General features: G+C 39.2%; 1 protein-coding gene across 1 annotated transcript in view; it reads right to left on the bottom strand.

Moving 5' to 3' along the window:
- Positions 1-20782: 20782 nt before the first annotated feature.
- The window catches only part of LOC130907951 (mucin-2-like), a 44267-nt gene continuing 42043 nt past the window's right edge, over positions 20783-23006 (bottom strand). Inside the window, exon 39 of the mRNA XM_057823509.1 lies at positions 20783-21739. Coding sequence (XP_057679492.1) covers positions 21660-21739 — 80 coding nt within the window. The 3' untranslated portion in view covers positions 20783-21659. The remainder of the gene's footprint in view (positions 21740-23006) is intronic.

The raw sequence follows: 23006 nt of genomic DNA, 5'->3' as shown, positions 1-23006 counted from the left end.
AAAGAGTTTTTGATATTACTCTCCTGCTCTCTTCACTAAAGCAGGAGAGTGCTGTCACTGGCGAACTTGACACATGAACGCTACTCGCCTCATCCAGTCTTTCCTATTCATTTTGCTTTTGCTGTCTTTCTCATTAATTTTTCACTCAGGTTCAAATAGGAAGGGCAGAACCGATGACATGTTTATGCAGTTAAAGAGTGACACTGTGGAAGTTTGGCAGCATACCCATGTGACGTCACCGCCCTGCGACGTCAACAGCAATGGCGACCTACTCGTTAAAATAATTTTACGAATTTTCTTAATATGAAAACATTAAGGTGGGTTTAAATATCATATTATTATAACTCGTACTAACCTTTATCTTTTAAGAACTACATGTCTTTCTATCCGTGGTCAGCCGATGCACCCGTGCAATCCATAGTTTTGGCTAAAGTTATTAAAACTTGCCATTGCATGTCAATAATTGTAGTATGAAGTGCAACATTTGTAATGCAGCAGCTCTGTGGGGAACAAGCTGTCTAGACAAGCAAGGCGGAGTGATATTCTTTGCCACCGGTGTGTTTATGTCATAGCCAGCAGCAAGTAACCACAGTTATTATTGTTCCTCATACTTCATAGGGAATGTGTGCACTTTCATTTGCCCATTTTGTCTGTCTGTTTACACAGCCTCTAAAGCAGGGGTCGGGAACCTTTTTGGCTGAGAGAGCCATGAACACCAAATTTTTTAAAATCTAATTCTGTGAGAGCCATACAATATGTTTAAAACTAAAAATACAAGTGATATGTGCATTTTATGTAATTTCAACACTTTTAAAGTACAATAAGTCTCTGAATTCTTTTTAATAACTTATATAAATAATAATAATTAAATTAAATAATAAATATTAAATAATATTTAAATAGTTATTTTAATCCACAGATACTCTTGTACTTACGGTTTTAAACCAGCAGGGGGGAGGCGTTTGCTAAGTGGCGTGCATGGGCAATAAATGTTCGCATTTTAGAGCAAATAAGAAATCAGCCGTCTTGGCAGTAATGTGAGATGGACGTTGCAAACCAGTATTTTATTCTTGTTTGAGGTGAGAAAAAGTATAATTTGACTGTGTATATTAGCGGATTGCTTTATTTTAGGATGATTGTGATGTGCGCTGAGTGTTAATATAGTTCAGAAATATGTTAATCGTTAAGTATTGTAATGTCCGTAACTATTTGTGGGCCCTTGAAGAGGCCATCAGACGGCAGAGTAGTGATGTAGCGAGAAGCAAGGAGGAGAGAGCGTACGACGTGAGAGCGGAGTTAGCATGTTGCGGATGCCGCTGTTGTTTTGTTTATTATTTCTATGGTTGCCACAGTACCCCAACTTCACAAGTTGCTTCAATCTGACGTCACTCGACAAAATGGCCTGCCTGTCACAAAAATGGCTATCGATAGTCAAAAGAAGGCAGTTTACAGCGTGTGCTATGTACCTCAGTCGTGGTTTTTCCTCTACTATTTGATCACTTACGAGAAGGCAGGTTTGCTGGAGGTCAAAATATCTTTTGATGGCCAAAATAAAGAACAACTTGTCGCGATCGGCCATCTAGCTATTTACATTTACTTGGAATGCTTTGAGGTGGCAACTGATACTATCCGTGTGGGATAAGTCCGACTTCCTACCTTCCTCGAATGCAGCATGAGGACGAGTGGCCGAAGCACACCTATTGTGGTCGAATTGCACATCTAAAAAAATAGTCCTTCAGAATGAAATGAATTATGGCAGTTTGGTGTTGTATTGTTTTGACCGTATGGGTATTTTGAATAATGAGCTGCATTTTGAATTTATTTGACCATGTTAGATGTGTTAATATGTTGTTGTTGTTTTTTTTTGCCTGCTAAAACAGGACCATTTACTCACGCTAGTTTAGCCCTAAAACTAATAAATAACTAACAAACTGCACAGAATTTGTTGGAATCAACTCTACTTATTAATTAAAACCCCACTGACACAAAGATTAAACTGAATGTCAAAAATTCTGAACTTCTGCTTTAAGGCCTCCCAAGGACCAAGAAATTTCATTTCAATTTTTGTCCAGGTTTTTTTTCTCATTTTGTGGGGGTCATTTTCAGATGTTAGATTGGCAACTCCTTCAAAAGTTACAAAATCACTTGAACCAAAATGTGGCTCGTTTAACAGTAATTTCGTCATAAGTCTAGATATGCACAACTTCACTAAAAGAACATATCAATTTCATGCTTTCCTGTTTCATTTTTACCTTCTTCTGAGAGTCCTCTAAACACCACCTCTATGGGAACTCGGATAGAGCCCTGGGGACAAGAAAATGATGACCATTTTTACATATTTTTTATTACTCATACGAGTTAATTTACAGACTGGATTTGAATGAGCAAAATGACAAAAGCCGGACTAACTCCGGTGGCATAAAATAGGTTTTAAGAAGTCTGCAGTTTTGACCATTATGCAGTAATTTTGCCCTGTCCTACTTAATAAATGCCTTTTTAATATTTCATATTCCATTTAGCATAAGACTGTTACTTGTCATGACCGTACCATTTATTTAATAATTGGAGAAAAATACTTAGATAAAAACAATATCATGTAAAAATATTGGTGTAAAGCAGAGGTCACGGAACCGTGGACCTCGGTCCGGGTCCGGACCCCCAAGCCGTCTGGACCGGATCTCAAGCTGTCCGGACTAATACACGTTGCAACAACAAAAATCATTTTTTTCTGCGGGTTTGCAGAGCGGAGGTGGGAAACAAACAAAAACCTTAGCGGTGTCACGCGTGAGCCAGCCAATGGGAGTGAAGCATTTGAAAGTTATTTTTAGAACAGCATGTCTCACACTCGCTATCCAGACTCCGCGGAGTGACAGCCAAAAACTGAGCCGAATGAAGTTGGAGGAAGAGGCGCAAAGGTACGGCAAATGGCTTGCTCAAAACTACGCAATATTGATGCAGAAAACAGTGTGTAAGGAGGAGTGGACCTACACATTTTTGTTCATTTTACCTGGGGGAAGCACAGGACCGCTATGCCTCATCTGTTCAGAGACGGTAGCGCTTGTAAAAAGCAGCAATTTGAAAAGGCACTATGAGATGAAGCACGCAGCTTTTTCGCAAAGTTTCCCTCTGAACTCTGCCATCCGTTCTCAAAAAATAGCGGAAATAAGGGCTCAATATGATCACACCTCAAGGCTCATGGTTCATTCATTCACTGCACAGCAACGCGCAAATGAATGCTCCCTCAGAATAGCGTAGATATTGGGTCAAAACAAAAAGTCTTTCAGTGACGCACCGGTTGTCAAAGATTGAATGAGTGCAGTTGCTGAAACTTTGCTCGATGGAAAGCAAAAAGAAGAGGTCTGTCAAAAAAATAAAGCAAAAAAAAAAAAGAAGTCTTGAACATGCTATTATGTTGCTATTTAATGATTCAATTAAAGCATTTTTTTTGTTTTATGCACCTTTTATATTTTATCTACATTTTTGAATGTTGTAATTATCAGCATGGCAACGTAAAGATACGTTTGTATTTTTTTGAAAAAAAAAGCATTCAAAATATTTCCAGACCCGAGATTGTTGTAATTTTTTAATTTCGGACCCAAAGGATTTTTAACTGAAACTGTGATGACATTTTGCAAATGTCTGTCCCATTGTCCTCGTTCTTCCCCCTCAATGGGCTGAATTCTAAATCAGCTAAAATCGTGACCCTGCCGACGTCATCATCCAGCTGGGGAGGCTAGAGCGCTATAATTTATTTATTTATTTTCCCTTCAGGCATGACAAATCCAAACAAACATACAGCATTTATATGTGTTTACAATTAATTCAACCCGAAAAGAAAAGGGCTGACGGGAGAAGCCGAAGCTTTTTGAAACCCGTCCCCAGTATACCATATAGGACGCAGAAAATATCGAATATCAATTTTTGACATACAGATTTCGTAGTGATTACAAGTTTGTTTTTTTTTTGACAGGTGTGGCTAATAAACAGCGGATTAAAAGACTAATTCCTCTTTATCTGCGCCTTGCCAAATTGTTGTATATATTCGAATTGTCTCAAAATATGATTTTCATTCACATAATCATTCTGTTTAAGACTTTTTTTATGGTGCCATAGGCACTTTACAGAGTATTTAGTTTTCATTCACACAGTACTTCATAATGTTATGCTAATGTTTTTCATTCATCACAGTAAATCTGAAAAGTCACGTACACAGTGGGGAAAAAAACAGCAAATGGCTTTTCAATCAGATGGATTTTTTTCATTTAAAATAAAAATTGTAATCTGTTTGTCCTTCACTTGCATTGATGTAAATTCTTACCTTGAAAAATAGGTTTGAATACTGCCTTCCCCTATTCTGAAAAAGACTGTCTGCTGCCAGAAGAAGAACAACGAATCTAACTGCCTTCAGTAATTTCATCTCCACTGTAGAGAGAAATTGACATCGGATTCTTAACACTGTACAGTATATATATTTATATATTTTCAAGCACTCATCTTTGAATACAAAAATTCTAAAAAAAATCTAAAACTAACAGGAAAGTGCTGTTGAAAATTTCAAGTAAAACCATAAACAATATAAATGAGGGAAAAAGGTGTTGTACCTGGTCTTGATGAAGCACTTATTTTATCGAATGTCTAACGATGTGTGCATCAAATCAGGTTTCTACACTGGGTGACACAATAGTCTGACAGGTTTGGTTGCTTCATAAAATTGCATTAATTTGAATTTAATTAAACCTTTTGCAAAAGCTCCGCCTTCTGAATAATGTGCACCACATAAACGAAAGCAAAAGTACAATAATGCTAATATACTTGTCAAAACACAGGTTACCGTGTGCACAGATTAGGAATAAAATGGATAAAGCTAGGTTCATACCGCTGGTCTTAATGCACAAATCTGATTTTTTTTCGTGTTTTTCCGACTCCAGTGACGGTAAGGTGATCCCCCGTCCGGTTTTTAGGACGGACACTCAGCCTTTTAAGTGATGTGTCCAGCGTCCGGCACAACCCATTACAGAAAATGGGCCACGGTTCAGTTTATGTGATGCGACTCAGCCCCACGGTTGTCACAACTGGTCTGTGTTCGGTCAAGAGTGGCTTCCCTATTATTGGTTCAATAAAATGTAAAGAAAGCAGACAGGTGTGTTCATTCCTTTATCCAGTATATGCAGCTCTCTTTTCAAAGTGCAGGTTTACGTCTATCCAGAGATTACCAAACTCTAGGTTAAACACCCCTTTGCCTGCCGCAGACTCACACTTTTTTAGTACTTAGCAACTAAATAGTAAATATTCCTGAAACTGTCAATAACGCCACTCCCAGATTGTTTTCAATTTTCTTAAGCAGAAGCCATTGTTGTGTATACTTCTTGATGTAGTTATTGCTTGAAAAAAACTGTATTAAGGTGCTCGGCTGAAGAAATGAGATGTTTTATTTGTGTAAACCTAAGCCTGTTAAGATTTTTTTTTCTTTGTCAATGGTAATTACCCTACCTAACTGTGTTTTTCATTAATGTAGCAAGGAAGCAGGAACAAGGAACAAGAAATTAGGCTTGGTAGAAGTACCACCTCCTATAATGAAACAGACACTTAACTTACCTTGTCTTGCCTATAACAAAAGCTACATTAGAATGAACACATACTATTAAGATATGATTAATGCATTGTTACTGAACATAGGGAGCTGGCGTATGACACCAAAAGGCATGTTTATTTCATATTTTACGCAGTATTTTATGTTCCTTAATGAAATGGACCGCTTGGATGTGTGTTGAAGCGATCGTTTTTTTTCTTCAATTTTTTTTAATCCCGTGCCAAGAAAATAAATAAGTTCCTGTTTTGAGGAGGAAAGCGAATGTCACCCGGTCAGCATCTCACAACACAGCATTGCTTTATAGCATGCAGATGAACATCTGATTTTGCGGATTAATTCATTTATTTTTGCATCATGCCAGCCAAATGTGCTGCAGAAAATTGTTGCTGCACCAGGAAGAGACGTTTTTAAAAAGGTTCTGTTCACCGCGAATATTGGCGAAAAAAAGCCCTACAACTGTGGGACCACTGGACTTACGAGGAAGTGAGTAAACATCGAATTTTGTATTATGTCAAATACTGGGATCATGGCACACGTTTTAATACGTATGTGGCTTGCATTAGAATAAATAGAATAGAATAAAACGCCTTTATTTCCATTGTACAGCGTATAAAAAATTTAAAGCTTTGCCATAACGTGCAGCACAGGGCCGTGCAGAGACCGATGGAGTGCAGGTGCTTATAGATCAAAAGGGGCACATGAACAAGAACTTAAAGTGCCTGTGACACCATAAAAAAAAAAAAATCTTAAATAGCATTATGATATGAATCAAAATCATATTTTGAGACGATTCGACTACATACAACAATTTGGCAATGCGCAGATGACGAAAGATTTTAATTTGCCATTTAGCCCTGCCTGTCATTAAAGCACTTTAGCGCATCCATCTGGGTAATGACGTCGGCAGAGTAACGATTTCAGCTGATTTAGAATTCAGCCCATTGAGGGGGAAGATTCAGAACGACATGACAAATAACAGTCTTGTGCTAAATGGAATATGAAATATTAAAAATACATTTATTCAGTATGACCTATATTACTGCGTAATGGCCAAAACTGCCTACTTCTTAAACCTCCCGATGGGTATTTTATGCCACTAGAGTTAGTCCAGCTCCTGTCATTTCCCTGCTTCGGAGACGGAGGAAAGAGCATAAAAAAAAAACAAGAGGCCTGAGAGCTAGGCGACATGCTAACCCAACTTGAGCGGCTTTTACTTGCCTGTCGAAAATGAAAAATAAATTAAATATTAGTAAAATATTTATTAAAGTAGACTATATAAGATAAAAATTACTTATTATTTTTTTTAAATCTCTACAGTAAATCTGGTGTAAGAATTTTCACTATTTGCTCGAACACGGTTAATCAGAGTAACACAGTTTGTTTTCTACCACCAGATGTCTTTAGACTCCTCACCACACACCCAGGTCAAAGACGAACAGCGTGCAGGTGGGAGGATGGGTGTTATGCGGCGGCTTAGTGACACCAGACGCCTTTTTTTTTTTTTTTTTTTAAAAGGTGTTTTCGGTGTTCAAGTACTTGGTGGTGTGTCTGCACAGTCAGCCAGCACACACATACGCACCCAAAAAAAAGTCCAGTCAAAAGGGGCACTTTGGGCAAATATGGGCAAAAGGGCAGGTGCTCAAGCACCCTCCGCCTCCTCTGCATTTGGCTGGTACACAATATAACATGAATCATTATGTAAACAATTATGTCAAATACTGGGATCATGGCACACGTTTAATACGTATGTGGCTTGCATTTTGTGGCTGATTGTCCACCGAGAATTCCACTCGGCCGATGACCGGCGGCTTGTCGCTTTGCCAAATTGTTGTATATAGTCGTATATATCGTCTCAAAATATGATTCTAATTCACATAACAATGCTATTTAAGACATTTTTATCCTGTCGTAGGCACTTTAATACAAAGTGTTCAGTAGTGCAGTAGTGAAAATGATGCGGCAAGTTCCTTATTGCGTTAATGCAAGGTCTCCAACGTATGGCTTGCGGGAAGAGATTGTCGCCTTAACAACAGATGTTTGTGAGACATGGAAAAAAAAGTGTCTTACAGCAGTGTTTTTTTTAACATTTTCTGAGTCACTGCACGTTTCTACGTTGGAAAAAATCTTGCGGCACAAACCAAAAATGTTCAAAATTACTTTCCGTACAGCGTATTTAATTATAAAATAATTTCTCAGTATTTATACTTACTCAGTGTGAAGCCTGTGTAGATGAACCCAAAGCTGATATCCTGGCAGCAAGATATCTTTTCCACCAGCTCTCAGTCTCTCTCTGTTCTTATTTTTTTTTTTATAGCAGTTACGCTTGAAAAGCTCAGAATGATCAGATATGGGAACTTGAGCATCTTGCTGACAAGAGCTTTGCAGACAGGTAATATTTATGTCCCTGCCATGGTGTGGACTTTTTGGATTTAGCAAGAAGTTCAGCAACAAACTTCGAGGGCTTTCTCATTTACCTTTGTAGTTTTTTCTCCAAAAAAGCTGCTTGTTACTCTGTGTTTTCATAAGGCGTACAAAATAGTCCATAATTTGAAGCGGCGGGTGTTTCGTTTGGAGATGACGTTTAAGCCTGCTTGGCACCATGGCGCTGTTGGATTGCTCGCGTCGCGTTCAAGAACTGCTCGGATTTCTAGCCATCAGCCACCTTGCTGTCGTCGACAATGTGTTGGAATAAAACACAGGGGAGGATTGTCAGTCGTCACATATGGATAAGATGAAAAGGACACTTTCGTGTATATCGAAACTTGAGTCCAATCAAATGATATACAAAAGACAACAGGGGTTCACAGTGTTGTGGACAGCAAGGTGGCTCATGGCTAGAAATTCGAGCAGTTTTAGAACGCGACACAAGCAGTATCTCGCTCATCTGCACACGAGTAAGAACTTTCTACCTACTGCTTACTTTATTCTGCAACTCCGCCCAACAACGTTACAGAAAAAAAAAATGCAATATTAAATAATTTCTCGCAACACACCTGATGATCTCTCACAGCACACTAGTGACGGGATCTGTCGTTCATTTGAGGAAACAAATCCATTCCAGTTCGTTCAGTAAAAAGACTCGTTCAAACAAATCGTTCAACGAATCGTTCGCCCCCCTCATCCCCCTCCCCGCCCATATGAATCATTTGGTTAGTGAACGGGAAGTGACGTTGCTTGGTCCCTCGCTCTCTTGCACACAGGCTCCTCATTGACCGCTCGTCGCAGTTTCAGAAATAAGTGACAGACGATATCATTCTGCTTTCCGAGCCTCATCTCCCTCCCTCCCGCTGCTGCAAAAGTGAGGGAGAACTTCCGCGTCGTCTGTCGTATTTCTATGGGATCAAAGTCATGGCTCGTGCATGCATTTCGATTTAGGACATGGTTAAACATTTTCCTTTAGTGGGGGGGTGGGGGTTAGGGGTCGGGGGCGCACGGACTTTCTTTAGCATGATCTTGATCACATATACAATGCTGCCGCTACCAGCCAACGCGGCATGCTTGCTGCCACGAAAATAAAAATAAATCGAAAGTTTAATTTCTAAATATGGAACGACCAACACGTCATATTTACCTCACGATCTGTTGTGTTTTTGTTTTCATGCTCATCACTATTATTTTTGGTAACTATTGTTAAAACTAAAGTAAATAGCTAGTTGTCAAATGTGTTGCTGTAAAATTAAAACAATACTACATTTTGATATTGGACCGTTTCATTGCAAATCAGTATAAAGATGATCGTATTGAATTTTTGCACTGGTATTAATAAATAAAATTATCCGGTCAGCTCCCCTGTCGTCCCCTCATCTCAGATCGTCAAATGCTGACGAAAAATAATTGCTTGCTCTTTACGATGTCGCCTTTGTACTCTCATTCGTCTGTTAAGAAAAATGTAGACATTTTGCGACATCTCCCGTGCCCGCGTGTGTTGTTTTTGGGCGCTTGAGTAGCACATGATGGACGGATGGACATAATTTGTCAAACCAACCAACACCCAACACGCTCTGACATGAAATAAATAAAACACTCGGAAAAAAATGACATGTATATACTGTTTAATTGCAAATCAGTATTATGGTGATCATGCTAAATGTTAATTTTCCTGTGCACAGATGAGGTAAATATCGCTGCCATGAAGCCTCCATAAATTGACAGTTCTCTCCCCCATGCGCTGCCGTGACTTGTCCGCTGCTCAGCTTTTGCTTGCCTGCGACTAGCGAAAGAACTGTAAATTTGATAGTATGTCGTCATATGTAGTCCCGAGTCTGTTGAGAAAAGTAGTACGCTAAACCATGCTCGCTAGGTTTGCGTGGTGTTTTTGTCTGTTTGAGCAACATATGATTGGCTCCACATTAACAAATATGTGACAAAGTTATTTCCTTTCATTTTTTGACTCGTTCACTGCGTAACTAGCAAGTCTAGTTAGCAACAAGCTCGGTCAGGAGCCGGAGGACCGAATAAGTGAACGGTATGTGACATAACTCAGTCTTGCCCCCTGCGTGCACGCCGGCTGCTTATTGGCCACACGTGGAAGTGAGTGACAGACGCCCTGATTCTGTTTCCGCTCCCTCCCCTGCCCGCGATGAGGCTGGCGTCTGATTGGTCGTGTGCGATGTCAGAAGACGCTGCCGCTTGCTCAACGCCCTCCCACGCAGCTAACAAGCCCCAACTCCATAGAACGAATCAGTGCAGAAGGTGATAAGTTCGGTCTCGTTCACCCAAACAGTTAGTTCAAAAAGAACGAATCGTTCACGACCGATACAACACTAGTGTAGATGAACACAAAGCTGATATCCTGGCAGCAAGATATCTTTTTCACCAGCTCTCAGTCATCTCGCTCTGTTCTTATTTTTTATAGCAGTTAGGCTTGAAAAGCTCAGAATGATCAGCTATGGGAACTTTAGCAATGTCTTTAACTGCATCATGGCCGAGCATCTCGCTGACAAGAGCTTTGCAGACAGGTAATATTAATGTCCCTGCCACAGTCATGTGGACTTTTTGGATTTAGCAAGAAGTTCAGCAACAAGCTTTGAGGGCATTCTCATTTACCTTTGTAGTTTTTTCTCCAAAAAAGCTGCCTGTTACTCTGTGTTTTCATAAGGCTTACAAAATCGTCCATGATTTGAAGCGGCGGGTGTCTCGTTTGGAGATGACGTTTAAGCCTGCTTGGCACCATGGCGCTGTTGGATTGCTCGTGTCGCGTTCAAGAACTGCTCGGATTTCTAGCCATCAGCCACCTTGCTGTCGTCGACAATGTGTTGGAATAAAACACAGGGGAGGATTGTCAGTCGTCACATATGGATAAAAAGGAAAGGACACTTTCGTGCATATCGAAACTTGAGTCCAATCTAATGATGTAAAAAAGACGTGCTGGGGTTCACAGTGTTGCGGACAGCAAGGTGGCTAATGGCTAGAAATCCGAGCAGTTTTAGAACGTGACACAAGCAGTATCTCGCTCATCTGCACACGAGCGAGAACTTTCTACCTAGGCCTGTCGCGATAACAAATTTTAGTGTGCGATAATTATTCTCATAAATTACTGCAATAGCGATATTATTGCGCCCCCCCTCCCCAATTTTTTTTTAACCAATTTGCAATAACACAGTGAGAATACAGTATATATTATTAGATCAAGTACACCCATTTAAATGCGATATTTACTCTTAAATTCAAAAATACTTTTTAAGAAATCACAACTAAAAACAATAGATCATGCCTCTTAGGTAAAAAACAACAATATTGATACCGCACAGAAACACAGAATAAATAAAACGTGTTTAAAAAAAAAAATGCACTTGATAACTTAAGCATTTAGGCAAATGAAAACTTTTCCCGTCATAGCTTCTGCAATGGTGTTCCATAGGGATGCAACGATACAGTTAAGGCACGGTTCGGTACGATTTTTGATACGGGGGACACGATTTTCGATCTGATTCAATACATTTAATGCTCTGTAAAAAAAAATAACAATTATATTTTTGGTTTCGTTTTTTTTTTTTTTTTTTTTTTTGTTTTGTTTTTTTGCTAACGAGCAAAAATTAAATTGCCATCATATAAACATGCATTTTAATGCATAATATTTATGTGCTTACTTCTTACTGAGCTGAAAAAAATTGTATAAAAGTGCTGAGAGCAATCTTTACTGTTTGTAAAGTGAGGCAGGGCACACTGTTGATTGCTACAGCTCTCTTAGCAGCTAGGTATACTACATGAGCAAGACATCCTATTTGTGGTCCGAATCCATCTGTGTCACGTACTGAATTAACAATATTTTCAACATTATCTACAGTCACTGGTATGGATTGATTTGGCCTTCTTAACTTCCATTCAGTCATGAAAGTTTAGAATAGACTACGTGTCCCATAATTACTCTGGGCTCACATAGCCAATGGCATGGGAAGTAGCACATCTAGTTTGCCGTTTCATGATATCTAGTGTGTGCGCGCATTAAAAAAGTTAGCAAGCGCCGCTGAAGTCACGTCTGCTCATTACTACACAACACCAGCATATGACAATCGACTTTCATAAACAGGACGAGTTTGAAGCACAGCGCTCTTAATTTCATTCAGCTGTTCATTGTCAAAGCGAGGTTGTTCGCAGCAGCCAAGTCGGTAACAATGTTTTGGCGGTAAATATCCGGTGTTGTGCCGAAAAATAGCTGCCCCGCGTGAAATGTCACTCCTTACGGGAGCGCCCACACGTCAACAACACCGGCGCGCCATAGATGGTCCACAGTCACTCCGGAGCACTGACGCGGCCGGTATACGTTGAACAATAGGATATAATGGGAACGATTGGCTCCGGCGCTAGTTTTTGCCGGACCTAGAACGAAGATGCATTTTGCGCAGGTGATATCGAGGAATCCGAACTTTTAACAGCACATCTGCCGCACGCGCGCAGGCAGGTGCACGCGAGGCGATAAATCGCAGTGGAAAAATTACCGCCTTCATTTTTATGTATCGTGCGATAAATGGAATTATTGCATATTGCGACAGGCTTATTTCTACCTACTGCTTACTTTATTCTGCAACTCCGACCAACAACGTTACCCAAAAAAAAAATTAGGGCTGTCAAAATTATCGCGTTAACGCGCGGTAATTAATTTTTTTAATTAATCACGTTAAAATATTTGACGCAATTAACGCACATGTCCCGCACTGTCCCATGTCAGACAGTATTCTGCCTTTTGGTAAGTTTCACAGCAAGGTTTTTTGTGCTGTCTAACAGCGAACTCTTGTGGTCGCTTTGCGACATGGTTTATTGCTTTCTTGCCAGTTCAATATGGCTGCATGACGTCTCGGGCTGACGCCTACGTTGTAATGTTGTGCTTATATGATCCTTGGACAAGATTTGTCCGTAAGTATGGTTGTTGTAAAGAATGTACATATTATGTTAGTAAGCAAAATATTATATTTTTTGTATGAGACGCTTTTTGTTTATGTTTAGTGAACCTGTATAGCGTGCTAAGCTAACGTTGTTGCTAATGCAATGCTTGTGTACTTTTTTTTTGTAGTTTCACTACGGTCTAAAGATAACAATGGTTTGAGGTCATTTTATTAATAGATCAGAGGAAAAAGGAAGAAGTCTGATTATTAAGGCGTCGTTCACTAGCTGTCTAGCTTTGGAAAAAGTAGACGCTTCCGAGTGAGGACAGCATAGACAGATTTAAATGACAGTAGAGTGAAATGCCCACTACAGTCCTTATATACCGTATGTTGAATGTATATATCCATCATGTGTCTTATCTTTCCATTCCAACAATTTATTTTACAGAATATATATATAATTTACAGAAAAATATGGCATATTTTATCGATGGTTTGAAGTGCGATTAATTGCGATTAATTACGATTAATTTTTAAGCTGTAATTAACTCGATTAAAAATTTTAATCGTTTGACAGCCCTAAAAAAATGCAATATTACATAATTTCTCGCAGCACACCTGACGATTTCTCACGGCACACTAGTGCACCGCAGCACACCGGTTGAAAAACACTTTTACTTTATACTGTATGCACAATGAAGGCTGCTCAAGAAATACAGCATCAGATGTCATTACTCAACTCGACATGCCGAGGGCTATGTAAAATACCAGGATGATGAGAGAGACAAACAGTTCCGCAATCTTGTTCATGTTGTGAAATTAATTTTTTTTCTTTTATGTAAAATAAAACTAGCAAAAACCAATGTTCTGTTATTAATGACTTCGAAGAACGGAGTAGTTATTTTTGATTATGTGTCAGCTGTTTTTAGGAACCCTTGATGTGGCCGGGACACATTTTCCAGTGGCCTTTTCGAAAATTGAGTTTGAGGCGCCCACTTCAATGTAAACAGCAGCGACTGTAACTGTAAGCAACAATAATGAATGTGGCATATTGTCAAAAATGCGATGTTCAATAATTGGCCATATATCACCATGGAATTATAAGTAAATTGTTTAATCAGTTATTGACAGGATGAAAGAAGCTATGGAAATGATTGCTGTTTTTTATTGTGCATAGCTCAATAGTTTCTACCTACGACAAAAGCTAGAAAATTCAACAGTTGGACACAACGGAGAACAATGTTACCTCCCTTGTTTGTGACTATTGGAATGAACAGTGGAAGACACAGACTAATCAAAATTGCACTTAGCATGTGGTGTTTTTTGCCGTGAACACAAAACGTAGACACATCCACACACTCCCCACCAAACACACACACACCAGAATACGCGTCACTATCTAGACCTCCGCGCATGAGTACACAGAACCTGTCGGTTCCCAGGCAGCACCTGCAACAAACGCAGAAATAAAACACCGCTGTAACAAACAAGGAAACTAAAAAATCGACAGGATAACAATACATAATTGGGCGAGACAAAAGCAATGAAGGAAGCTGAAAAGAAAAGGTGTGGATAAAGACATAACAAGCATAACACAGTATACAAGAGAAAGAGTATTACAAGATGTAAAATGAAACAAATATAAATCTAGAATAGATTAAAATAGAATAAAACGCCTTTATTTCCATTGTACAGAGTATAAAAAATTTAAAGCTTCGCCATAACGTGCAGCACAGGGCTGTGCAGAGACCGATGGAGTGCAGGTGCTTATGGATCAAAAGGGGCACATGAACAAGAACTTAAAGTGCCTGTGACACCATAAAAAAAAAAAAAAATCTTAAATAGCATTATAATGTGAATTAAAAATCATATTTTGAGACGATTCGACTACATACAACAATTTGGCAATGCGCAGATGACGAAAGATTTTAATTTGCCATTTAGCCCTGCCTGTCATTAAAGCACTTTAGCGCCTCCATCTGGGTAGTGACGTCGGCAGAGTAAAGATTTCAGCTGATTTAGATTTCAGCCCATTGAGGGGGAATTTTCAGAATGACATGACAAATAACAGTCTTGTGCTAAATGGAATATGAAATATTAAAAATACATTTATTCAGTATGACAGGGGTATTTTACTGCATAATGGGCAAAACTGCCAACTTTTTAAACCTCCCGAACGGTATTTTATGCCACTAGAGTTAGTCCGGCTCCTGTCATTTCCCTGTTTCGGAGACGGAGGAAAGAGCGTAAAAAAAACAGGAGGTGTGAAAGCTAGGCGACATGCTAACCGGAATCGAGCGGCTTTTACTTGCCTGTCGAAAATGAAAAATAAATTAAATATTAGTAAAATAATTATTAAAGTAGACTATATGAGATAAAAATTACTTATTATTATTATTTTTAAATCCCTACAGTAAATCTGGTGTAAGAATTTTCATTATTTGCTCGAACACAGTCAATCAGAGTAACAGTTTGTTTTCTACCACTAGATGTCTTTGGACTCCTCACCACACACCCAGGTCAAAGACAAACAGCGTGCAGGTGGGAGGGAGGGTGTTATGCGGCGGCTTAGTGACACCAGACGCCTTTTTTTTTTTTTTTTTTTTTAAGGTGTTTTCGGTGTTCAAGTACTTGGTGGTGTGTCTGCACAGTCGGCCAGCACACACATACGCACCCAAAAAATAGTCCAGTCAAAAGGGGCACTCTGGGCAAATATGGGCAAAAAGGCAGGTGCTCAAGCACCTTCCGCCCCCTCTGCATGTGGCTGGTACACAATATAACATAAAACAAGCAAAGGTACAATAAGGACGATATAAAATCATAGGTCACTGTGTACATAGATTGGGAATGAAGTGAAAAAGTGACTTACTGCAAATGGTTGTGTAGTGTTTATATAACAGTGCATATATGACTGTTATATTACGGTACTCAGACTAGGAGGCAGGTGGCTGACTTAATATAATAGCGCAAATGACAGTTTATGCATAGATATTAGGGGTGTAACAGTACACAAAAATCTCGGTTCGGTACGTACATCGGTTTTGAGGTCACGGTTCAGTTCATTTTCGGTACAGTAAGAAAACAAAATGCACAATATAAATGTGCTAGTTGTTTATTACACACCTTTGTGCTTTCAACAATAGGAACATTAGCCTATACAAAGCTAGAATTCTGCTCAAAAAGTAGCGGGTATTTAAAGATAATCCAACAACAATTTGCCTTTGAGACCCCGCGTATCGGTCAGCTTTCTTTCTGAAAGAAAGAAGAAAAAAGTCCTATGCTAAAGAGAAAAGCAATCCCAATGACAAAGATTTTAACATGTATTTTACAAATGAAATGCCTCAATGAATCTTTTTTTTTCTCTTATGAACGGTTTTCAAAAGCTTTATTGGTGGATTTTCTCAAGTTAAAGCGCCACACAGAAATTAATAAATTTAATTCTGTAAGCAGGATCTGTGTATTATTCTTATTATTTGATTACAGGTGTTTTAGCTCATTTTAATTTATTTTATTTAAACGGGCTATTATTTATTTTATTATGTGTTTATATTTTACAAATGTGATGTAGTATTCATTTATATTGTATATTTTATGTTGTATAACTTTAGTTCCTATGTGAATATTAGTTCCTACTTGTTTTGTTGTGGTAGGAGGGTTTTGTATTGAACACGGGGCCATGTTGGTTATTATTATAGCAGAAAATTATAGCAGTAAATCAACAAAGACAAGTCAACTGTGCCCCGATCTACCATTCTGATCTGATGGACTCAAAAAGTGGGTAACGATTGCATATTAGTTTGAAAATCGACCGGATCCACCGTATTATTACACGAGTGACTTCCGGCCCGATCCTAGCTAGTAGTATTGACGCAGGAGGGTCGCGTCTTGTGTCAAATAATAAACTCTGCCGTTCTTTTCGCGTGCGTCGTGTTGAGCCGCTTCTGGGACGCGTCTAACATGCGGCCGCACTGCGACTGGTATGCATTGGGTGATTGACTTTAACGCCCGCGTTTAAATGCGTTCTCGCGGTGGTCACGTTGTCGCGCCTGACCGTTTTTGGGTTATACTGTCGTACCGTGTTGGTCCTCATTATAGTAGAGAAGACGGAGTAAATATAATCTACACAAAGAAACTAACCCGATCGACTCAGAGCCTCGAAAAGTAAGGGTTACATTACGTCAGAAACTCATTCGGTACGCCTCCGTTCCGAACCGAGCACCATGTAAAGTAACGGTTCAATACAAATACATGTACCATTACACCCTTAATAGATATTGATGTAACAGAGCAAAAATGCTATAATGTAACTGTGCAAAAGTTGCATATGCAGTACCCAGATTATGTAGTGTCCAAATTGAGACAGATGTTTGAGAACATATTACTTGGTAACATGCATGTGACAATATTGTGGCACTAGCAGTGCAATGAAAGTGACCTTTCAGTGCAAACTTGAGTATGGTGACATCTCTTGGAAAGAAACTGTTATGGCCTTGTAGCGCCTGCCCGAAAGGCAACAGGTTGAAGAGGTCGAAGCTGACGTGTGCATCATCTTTTATAATGCTCCTTGTCCTTCCTAGGCAGTGAGAGTTGTTGATGGTGGATAAGGGATGAAGGGGGAAGCCAATTTTGTGCTGTTGATTACACTCTGCAGTCTTCTCCTGTCTGCTTCTTTGCAGCTTGAGTGCCACACTGACAGAGCATAGGTCAGCAGGCTCTCAATGACTGACTGATGGAAGTTCACCAACAGGTTGATGTCGAGTTTCAGGTAGTGTAGTCATAGGCGGATCTACTATTCAGGCGAAGTACGCAATCGCCTTAGGCCCCCAACCAGTAGGTGGCCCCAAACCAGCTGCCCTTGCCCCAATGAGCAAGAATTTGGGCCACCGGAGCCGGTGTAGGCGCACTATGCTTTTCCCCTCACTATCCACTCGCGGGGGCCTGTGCTTATCAGTGACGTTCCTTATTCTTGCTATATACCCTACCCACCGACGTCACAAAACCACGTGCTCGCTGTGTAGTTCCGCCCACTTATCCGTCATTTTGTCTCTGTATTATCATTGTTTTCAATTGATCGAGGAATTTAAAATGCATTTCATGGAAGACCCGGTGCTTTCTGATGCCGTAAACTCACTGGATGTGTTGCATAAAAGGCGTTATGTGGAAAAGCTTCGTTCTATACAGTCGCCAGATCCATATTTGATGCCCAAATCGATGTTTTTCGACCCACTGTCTTCGCCCTGTCTGCCTGACATTCTGCTACGCTGATATTTACAATTATCTTGTCCACACAAAATCAGCCTATTCCCACGAAAATTTGAAAAACTTCAAGAGCTTGGAGGCTTACAAATACTTCGTTGCTGGTTGGGTGAAACAGGTCCTCGTTCGGCAGGAATCTATCTTGTGCTTGGAAAGGTGAGTTACGAAATTTTCAATTCAAAATCTTTTGTTATTGCTAACATCCACTGTCAAGTCTAATGTATTTCATGTCGTTTGTCAATGGAGTTAAGGCTTTTAATGTTTATATGGTTTAGTGATAGCACTCTCACTACATACATACGTGTATGTTGTCGGCGATTAGCCTAGCAATGATCTTAATTGTGGTTATTTGTCAGCCCCGTAGACGAGGCCAGTTTCTTTCACTTGGTACCAGCTAAATATTATTCAAAAAATAACGATGGTGGAAGAAAGGGAAGTCACAAACATCTTGAATTTGAAACTATGTCGTACTACGTCGTATGTTGTCGGCGATTAGCCTCGCAATGATCTTAATTGTGGTTATTTGTCAGCTCAAAACCCTCTAAGTATATCTTAAATGCATCTTACCGGATATAAAATGACTACTACATAGTCTGTGGTGATTTTTTGATGCCCAGTTTTCACGTCGAATTGCAGCCGTCCATTTCGCTCTCCTCTTTGGATCCCTCGGAATACGGTAAAACTTCAAGTCTCTCCTTCCATCTTCTTTGTTAGTGCAACCAACAGCCACACACGCCTTCACCATTTTGATTATTAGTGTTAAGGAGCAGAAAAACATGCCGTAAATAGGAGAAATGTACGTAGCCGTAACAGGTTAACACTATGTTTTGACGGACAAGTGGGCGGTACCATTCAGGAGAGCGGAGTTGTGACGTCACGTGGGTAGGGTCTATATGATTATACAAGTTTAACATTTGTTAATAATACGCTCTGTGTGTAGTATCATCCATCGCTTTTCCTTTTTAAATGGCCACTTTTAAGCGAACGCAAGAAGTAACAACGGGAACATTTTTAAACAGGCATTTCACGGGAGAGCATTTCGACTCTTCAGCCAATCATATACCGACAGCGACGACTCTTCGGCCAATCATATAGCGAGAGCGAGTGGATAGTGAGGGGAAGAGGATAGTGAACCTACACCGGCAGCACCCCAACTATTCGTCATGTGAAATTATGTCAGCATACCAAAATAAAAATAATAAAACAAAACAAAAAAAGCCATTTGAATGCTGCATTTATATTATTTCTCCCACACACACGCACTACAATGGACTGTTCCACGACGACGGACTGAGTATCAGTCGCATAGCTTCATTTAGCACTTTTTAGCTTTGCTTAGCTCTGTTTTACATCACTTAGCTGTTCGTTAGCTTCACTTAGCTCTCCCGCGTTTTTCACGCCACTAAGCTCGCTATTTTTACAGCTCACTTGCTACTTTGCACGTCGGCTATCGTTTATTTCGAACACATGAGCGAACGTGCTCTCCATGAGAGCCAAAGTGCAGCGTGGGAGAAGTTGAGAACAGGCCGCTAATGCCTCTTTTAACTTTCTTCTTCTTCTTCACACCAAAAATAAAATACACGACAGCACACCCTGTGGCGAAACAATGCAGTACAGTTCCAATCAGTCATACAATAGCACTCAACAGCTGCTTAACAGCATTTGCTAACGAAAAAAAATTAAATCTATTTGTGACACCACAAGCTATGACGGAGGATGTATTTTTTACAGAGTGTAAAGCTTTCAGTTAGCGGTTTAGCGAACGTACCTCCGGTGAACATTTCAAAATAACAGCACGTCATGTTCGTCATATAAATAACGATTCCTGGAGTTAATCCCACATACTTTAGAATTAATATTATAACATGTTGAGTAAATCCTACAGAATACAGATTCTACACTAAGAATAGCTTTCAAATGACACTCTTTATGACAAATATGATTGGCAATGAATAATTATTATAATTATTATACTATTTAAAATAGTAGTATATTATAATAATAATGCTAGAATTTTTTTTAAAGAACTGTTTTGAATAATGTTGGAAAGGCAAAGTTAGTGTTCTGAATCTGTTTACTTTCCATTCTTTTGCACAGGTAAATGCTATCAGCATTTAACCTCATTGTTTATTTGTGAATTATTATTGTTATTTACATGGTTATTTGTACTTTAATAAAGAATTCAAGTGTTCCAAAATGGTTTTGTGAATTAATAAGTGTCAACAAAAATGTCATTGCTAAATTAGTAAAAAAAAAAATAAAATTATTGGATTAGTCGACTCATCGTAAAATTAGTCGGCTGACTAATCAGAGGAAAATTTGTCATTTAGGACAGCCCTAGTGTACCGGAACATATTTCCTCCACACCTTTCTCACCTTTTTAACCCCCGACCCATGAAGAGGGCCCCTGGATATGTTCGCCTTAGGCCCCAAAATTGCCAAGTCCGCCACTGAGTGTAGTCTTTGCTACGCCTTCTTAACCAGTGCGGTGGTGTTGGTTAACCAGCAGAGGTCAGCAGAGATGTGGACTATCAACAAATTCATATATATTTTTTATAATCCAAATATATTTGTTTAATATGGAAAACAATGCAAAAACCAACAAAAACACAGATTAAAAAAAAAAAAATGCTGACATATCATAGCATCTTACAAAACATTAAGATATCTAAAACACAAGGCCAATCCAAAGTAAAATACTTTGTTCTACCTTTTATTGTTAAATGGTAATGTTGTATATTTGATTAGCGGATAACATACACAACAATCACAAAGTACTGTATAAACAAAAATACCATCAATATATTTGTAAAGTGCTTGGAACAATTTACGATGGTGTTATAATTCAAGTGTATCAAATGTTTACAACGATATACATCACAAAAACAGTTAAGATTATTTCCTACAAATGTGTTTGCTCTCCCATAGTGCGTGATCACATGCAGATCATATTTTGGTATGAAGATGACAATTTGTAAAATTTTGAGTGGAATAATGATTATTGTTAAACAACACAAATAATCATATACTTAGTCTGAGATTATGACACCAACCAAAATGCCAATAATCAAATATTCTCAGGATAACAACTCTGGTTAATGTTTTGAAGCAACTGGCACTTTCACAAACATGATATACTTTACAAACATGCCCTCCAGGAGTTGTGCGCAGAACAAAAAAGTAATCACTTAATCTTCGAAACGATTCTGTATATCATCGCCGTTATTATATTTTTGCCATAAAATCGCGTCTTTGTTCATAGCTATGCCTGCAATCATTTGTATAGAATAAGGCAATATGGCTGTTGTTAAATGTACTTAAAAGATGTGAATTATATTTTATGGCCAACAGTATAGTAGTATTTTAGTTACTTAAATGTTAATGTGAGACAGCCTATATTACCATATTCATGTTTTGTTTTTTGCTTTTTTTTGGGGGGGGGGGGCAATTTGTTCCTTGGTCAACCAGAGCAGAGATGTCGATAGTGGCCCTCAAGTGTTGATCGCTTGAGATGATGATGATGATGATGATGATGATGAGACATCAGCAGATGATGATAGATTGTTACCACCTGAAAGTCATACACAAACAAAAACGCTCAATCTGGAGAAATTTCAAATTGGAGCAAATGCATGTATCTTCTGCCTCTTCGTTTCTTTTACTTTGTCGATAGGCTCATACTGACCATTCAATCTTATCAGAATTTTTTTGAAAGGGTTGGTGGGAAAACCTTAAACAAAACTTGGCTACTGAGAATGAACAACTTTATTGTGACCAGTGTTTTATGAGGCTACACGATAGCATGATTTTTAGTATTGGCAGGACTGCAGTTGGTTTAATAATTCAACTAAATTTGCATTATATCATAGTTTTCTGCGAAGTAGTCAGTTTTGAATCACTGATGGTGTTAATTCGTAAAGTCTACTCTAATCATTTATTCATTCGTCTTCCATTTCACTTATCCTCACCATGGTCGCGGAAGTGCTTAAGAGGAACCGAGGATAGAAGGACATGTAGTTCTTAAAAGATAAATGTTAGTATGAGTTCTAACAATTTGATATTAAAACTCTTAATGTTTTCGTTTTAATAAAATTTGTTTAACTAATAGGTCGCCATTGTTGTTGAAGTCGAAGGGCGATGACATCACGTGGGCACGCTGTCGGAATTCAACCATGTCACTCTTTAACTACATAAACATATTGTCAGCTCTGCCCTTCCAATTTGAACCCAAGCGGAACATTAAAAAAGAGGACAGCCCTGTTGATATTTTACAAAACGAGCAGAAAAAGCTAAATAAACAGGAAAGACGGGATGAGACGAGAGTAGCGTTCATGTGTCAAGTTCGCCAGTGACACCACTATCCTGCTCTAATGACTGAGCAGGGAAGAAACTGATGTCAAAAAATGTCTGTGCCGCCCCCCGAGGATTGGCTGGTGGGGGGGGGGGGGGGGGGGGGTCATGGCCCTGGGGTGTCACCCATGCGCCATCTCCACTTGTGTGCAGGACTATCACATGTTAGATGGGAACTAGACACACTAAAGTTGAAAACTTCGGTGTCAGGGTTGGCGATGAGACAGCATGGAATAGGATGCCAACATACTCACACTTGCAAGGGATCACACAAATACTGGGTTCTAGACCACCTGGCTGATTTAGGTACACTTCACCCCTCCCAATCACTTATCTCTCAGACCCCCCTCCTCTTTCCTTGGTTATCAGGTCCCCCACATGGTGTCAACCGGAAATACAACTAGCTAACGATAGCACCAATATATTCATAGTTAGTTAGACTAGGTGTTTAATGTATTTCATGTTGTTTGTGCTTTTTCTGTCTCTCT

This window comes from Corythoichthys intestinalis, chromosome 19 (assembly GCF_030265065.1).
Source record: "Corythoichthys intestinalis isolate RoL2023-P3 chromosome 19, ASM3026506v1, whole genome shotgun sequence".
In the NCBI taxonomy this organism is placed as follows: Eukaryota; Metazoa; Chordata; class Actinopteri; order Syngnathiformes; family Syngnathidae; genus Corythoichthys; species Corythoichthys intestinalis.
This window is presented reverse-complemented; position numbering and strand designations above follow the sequence as displayed.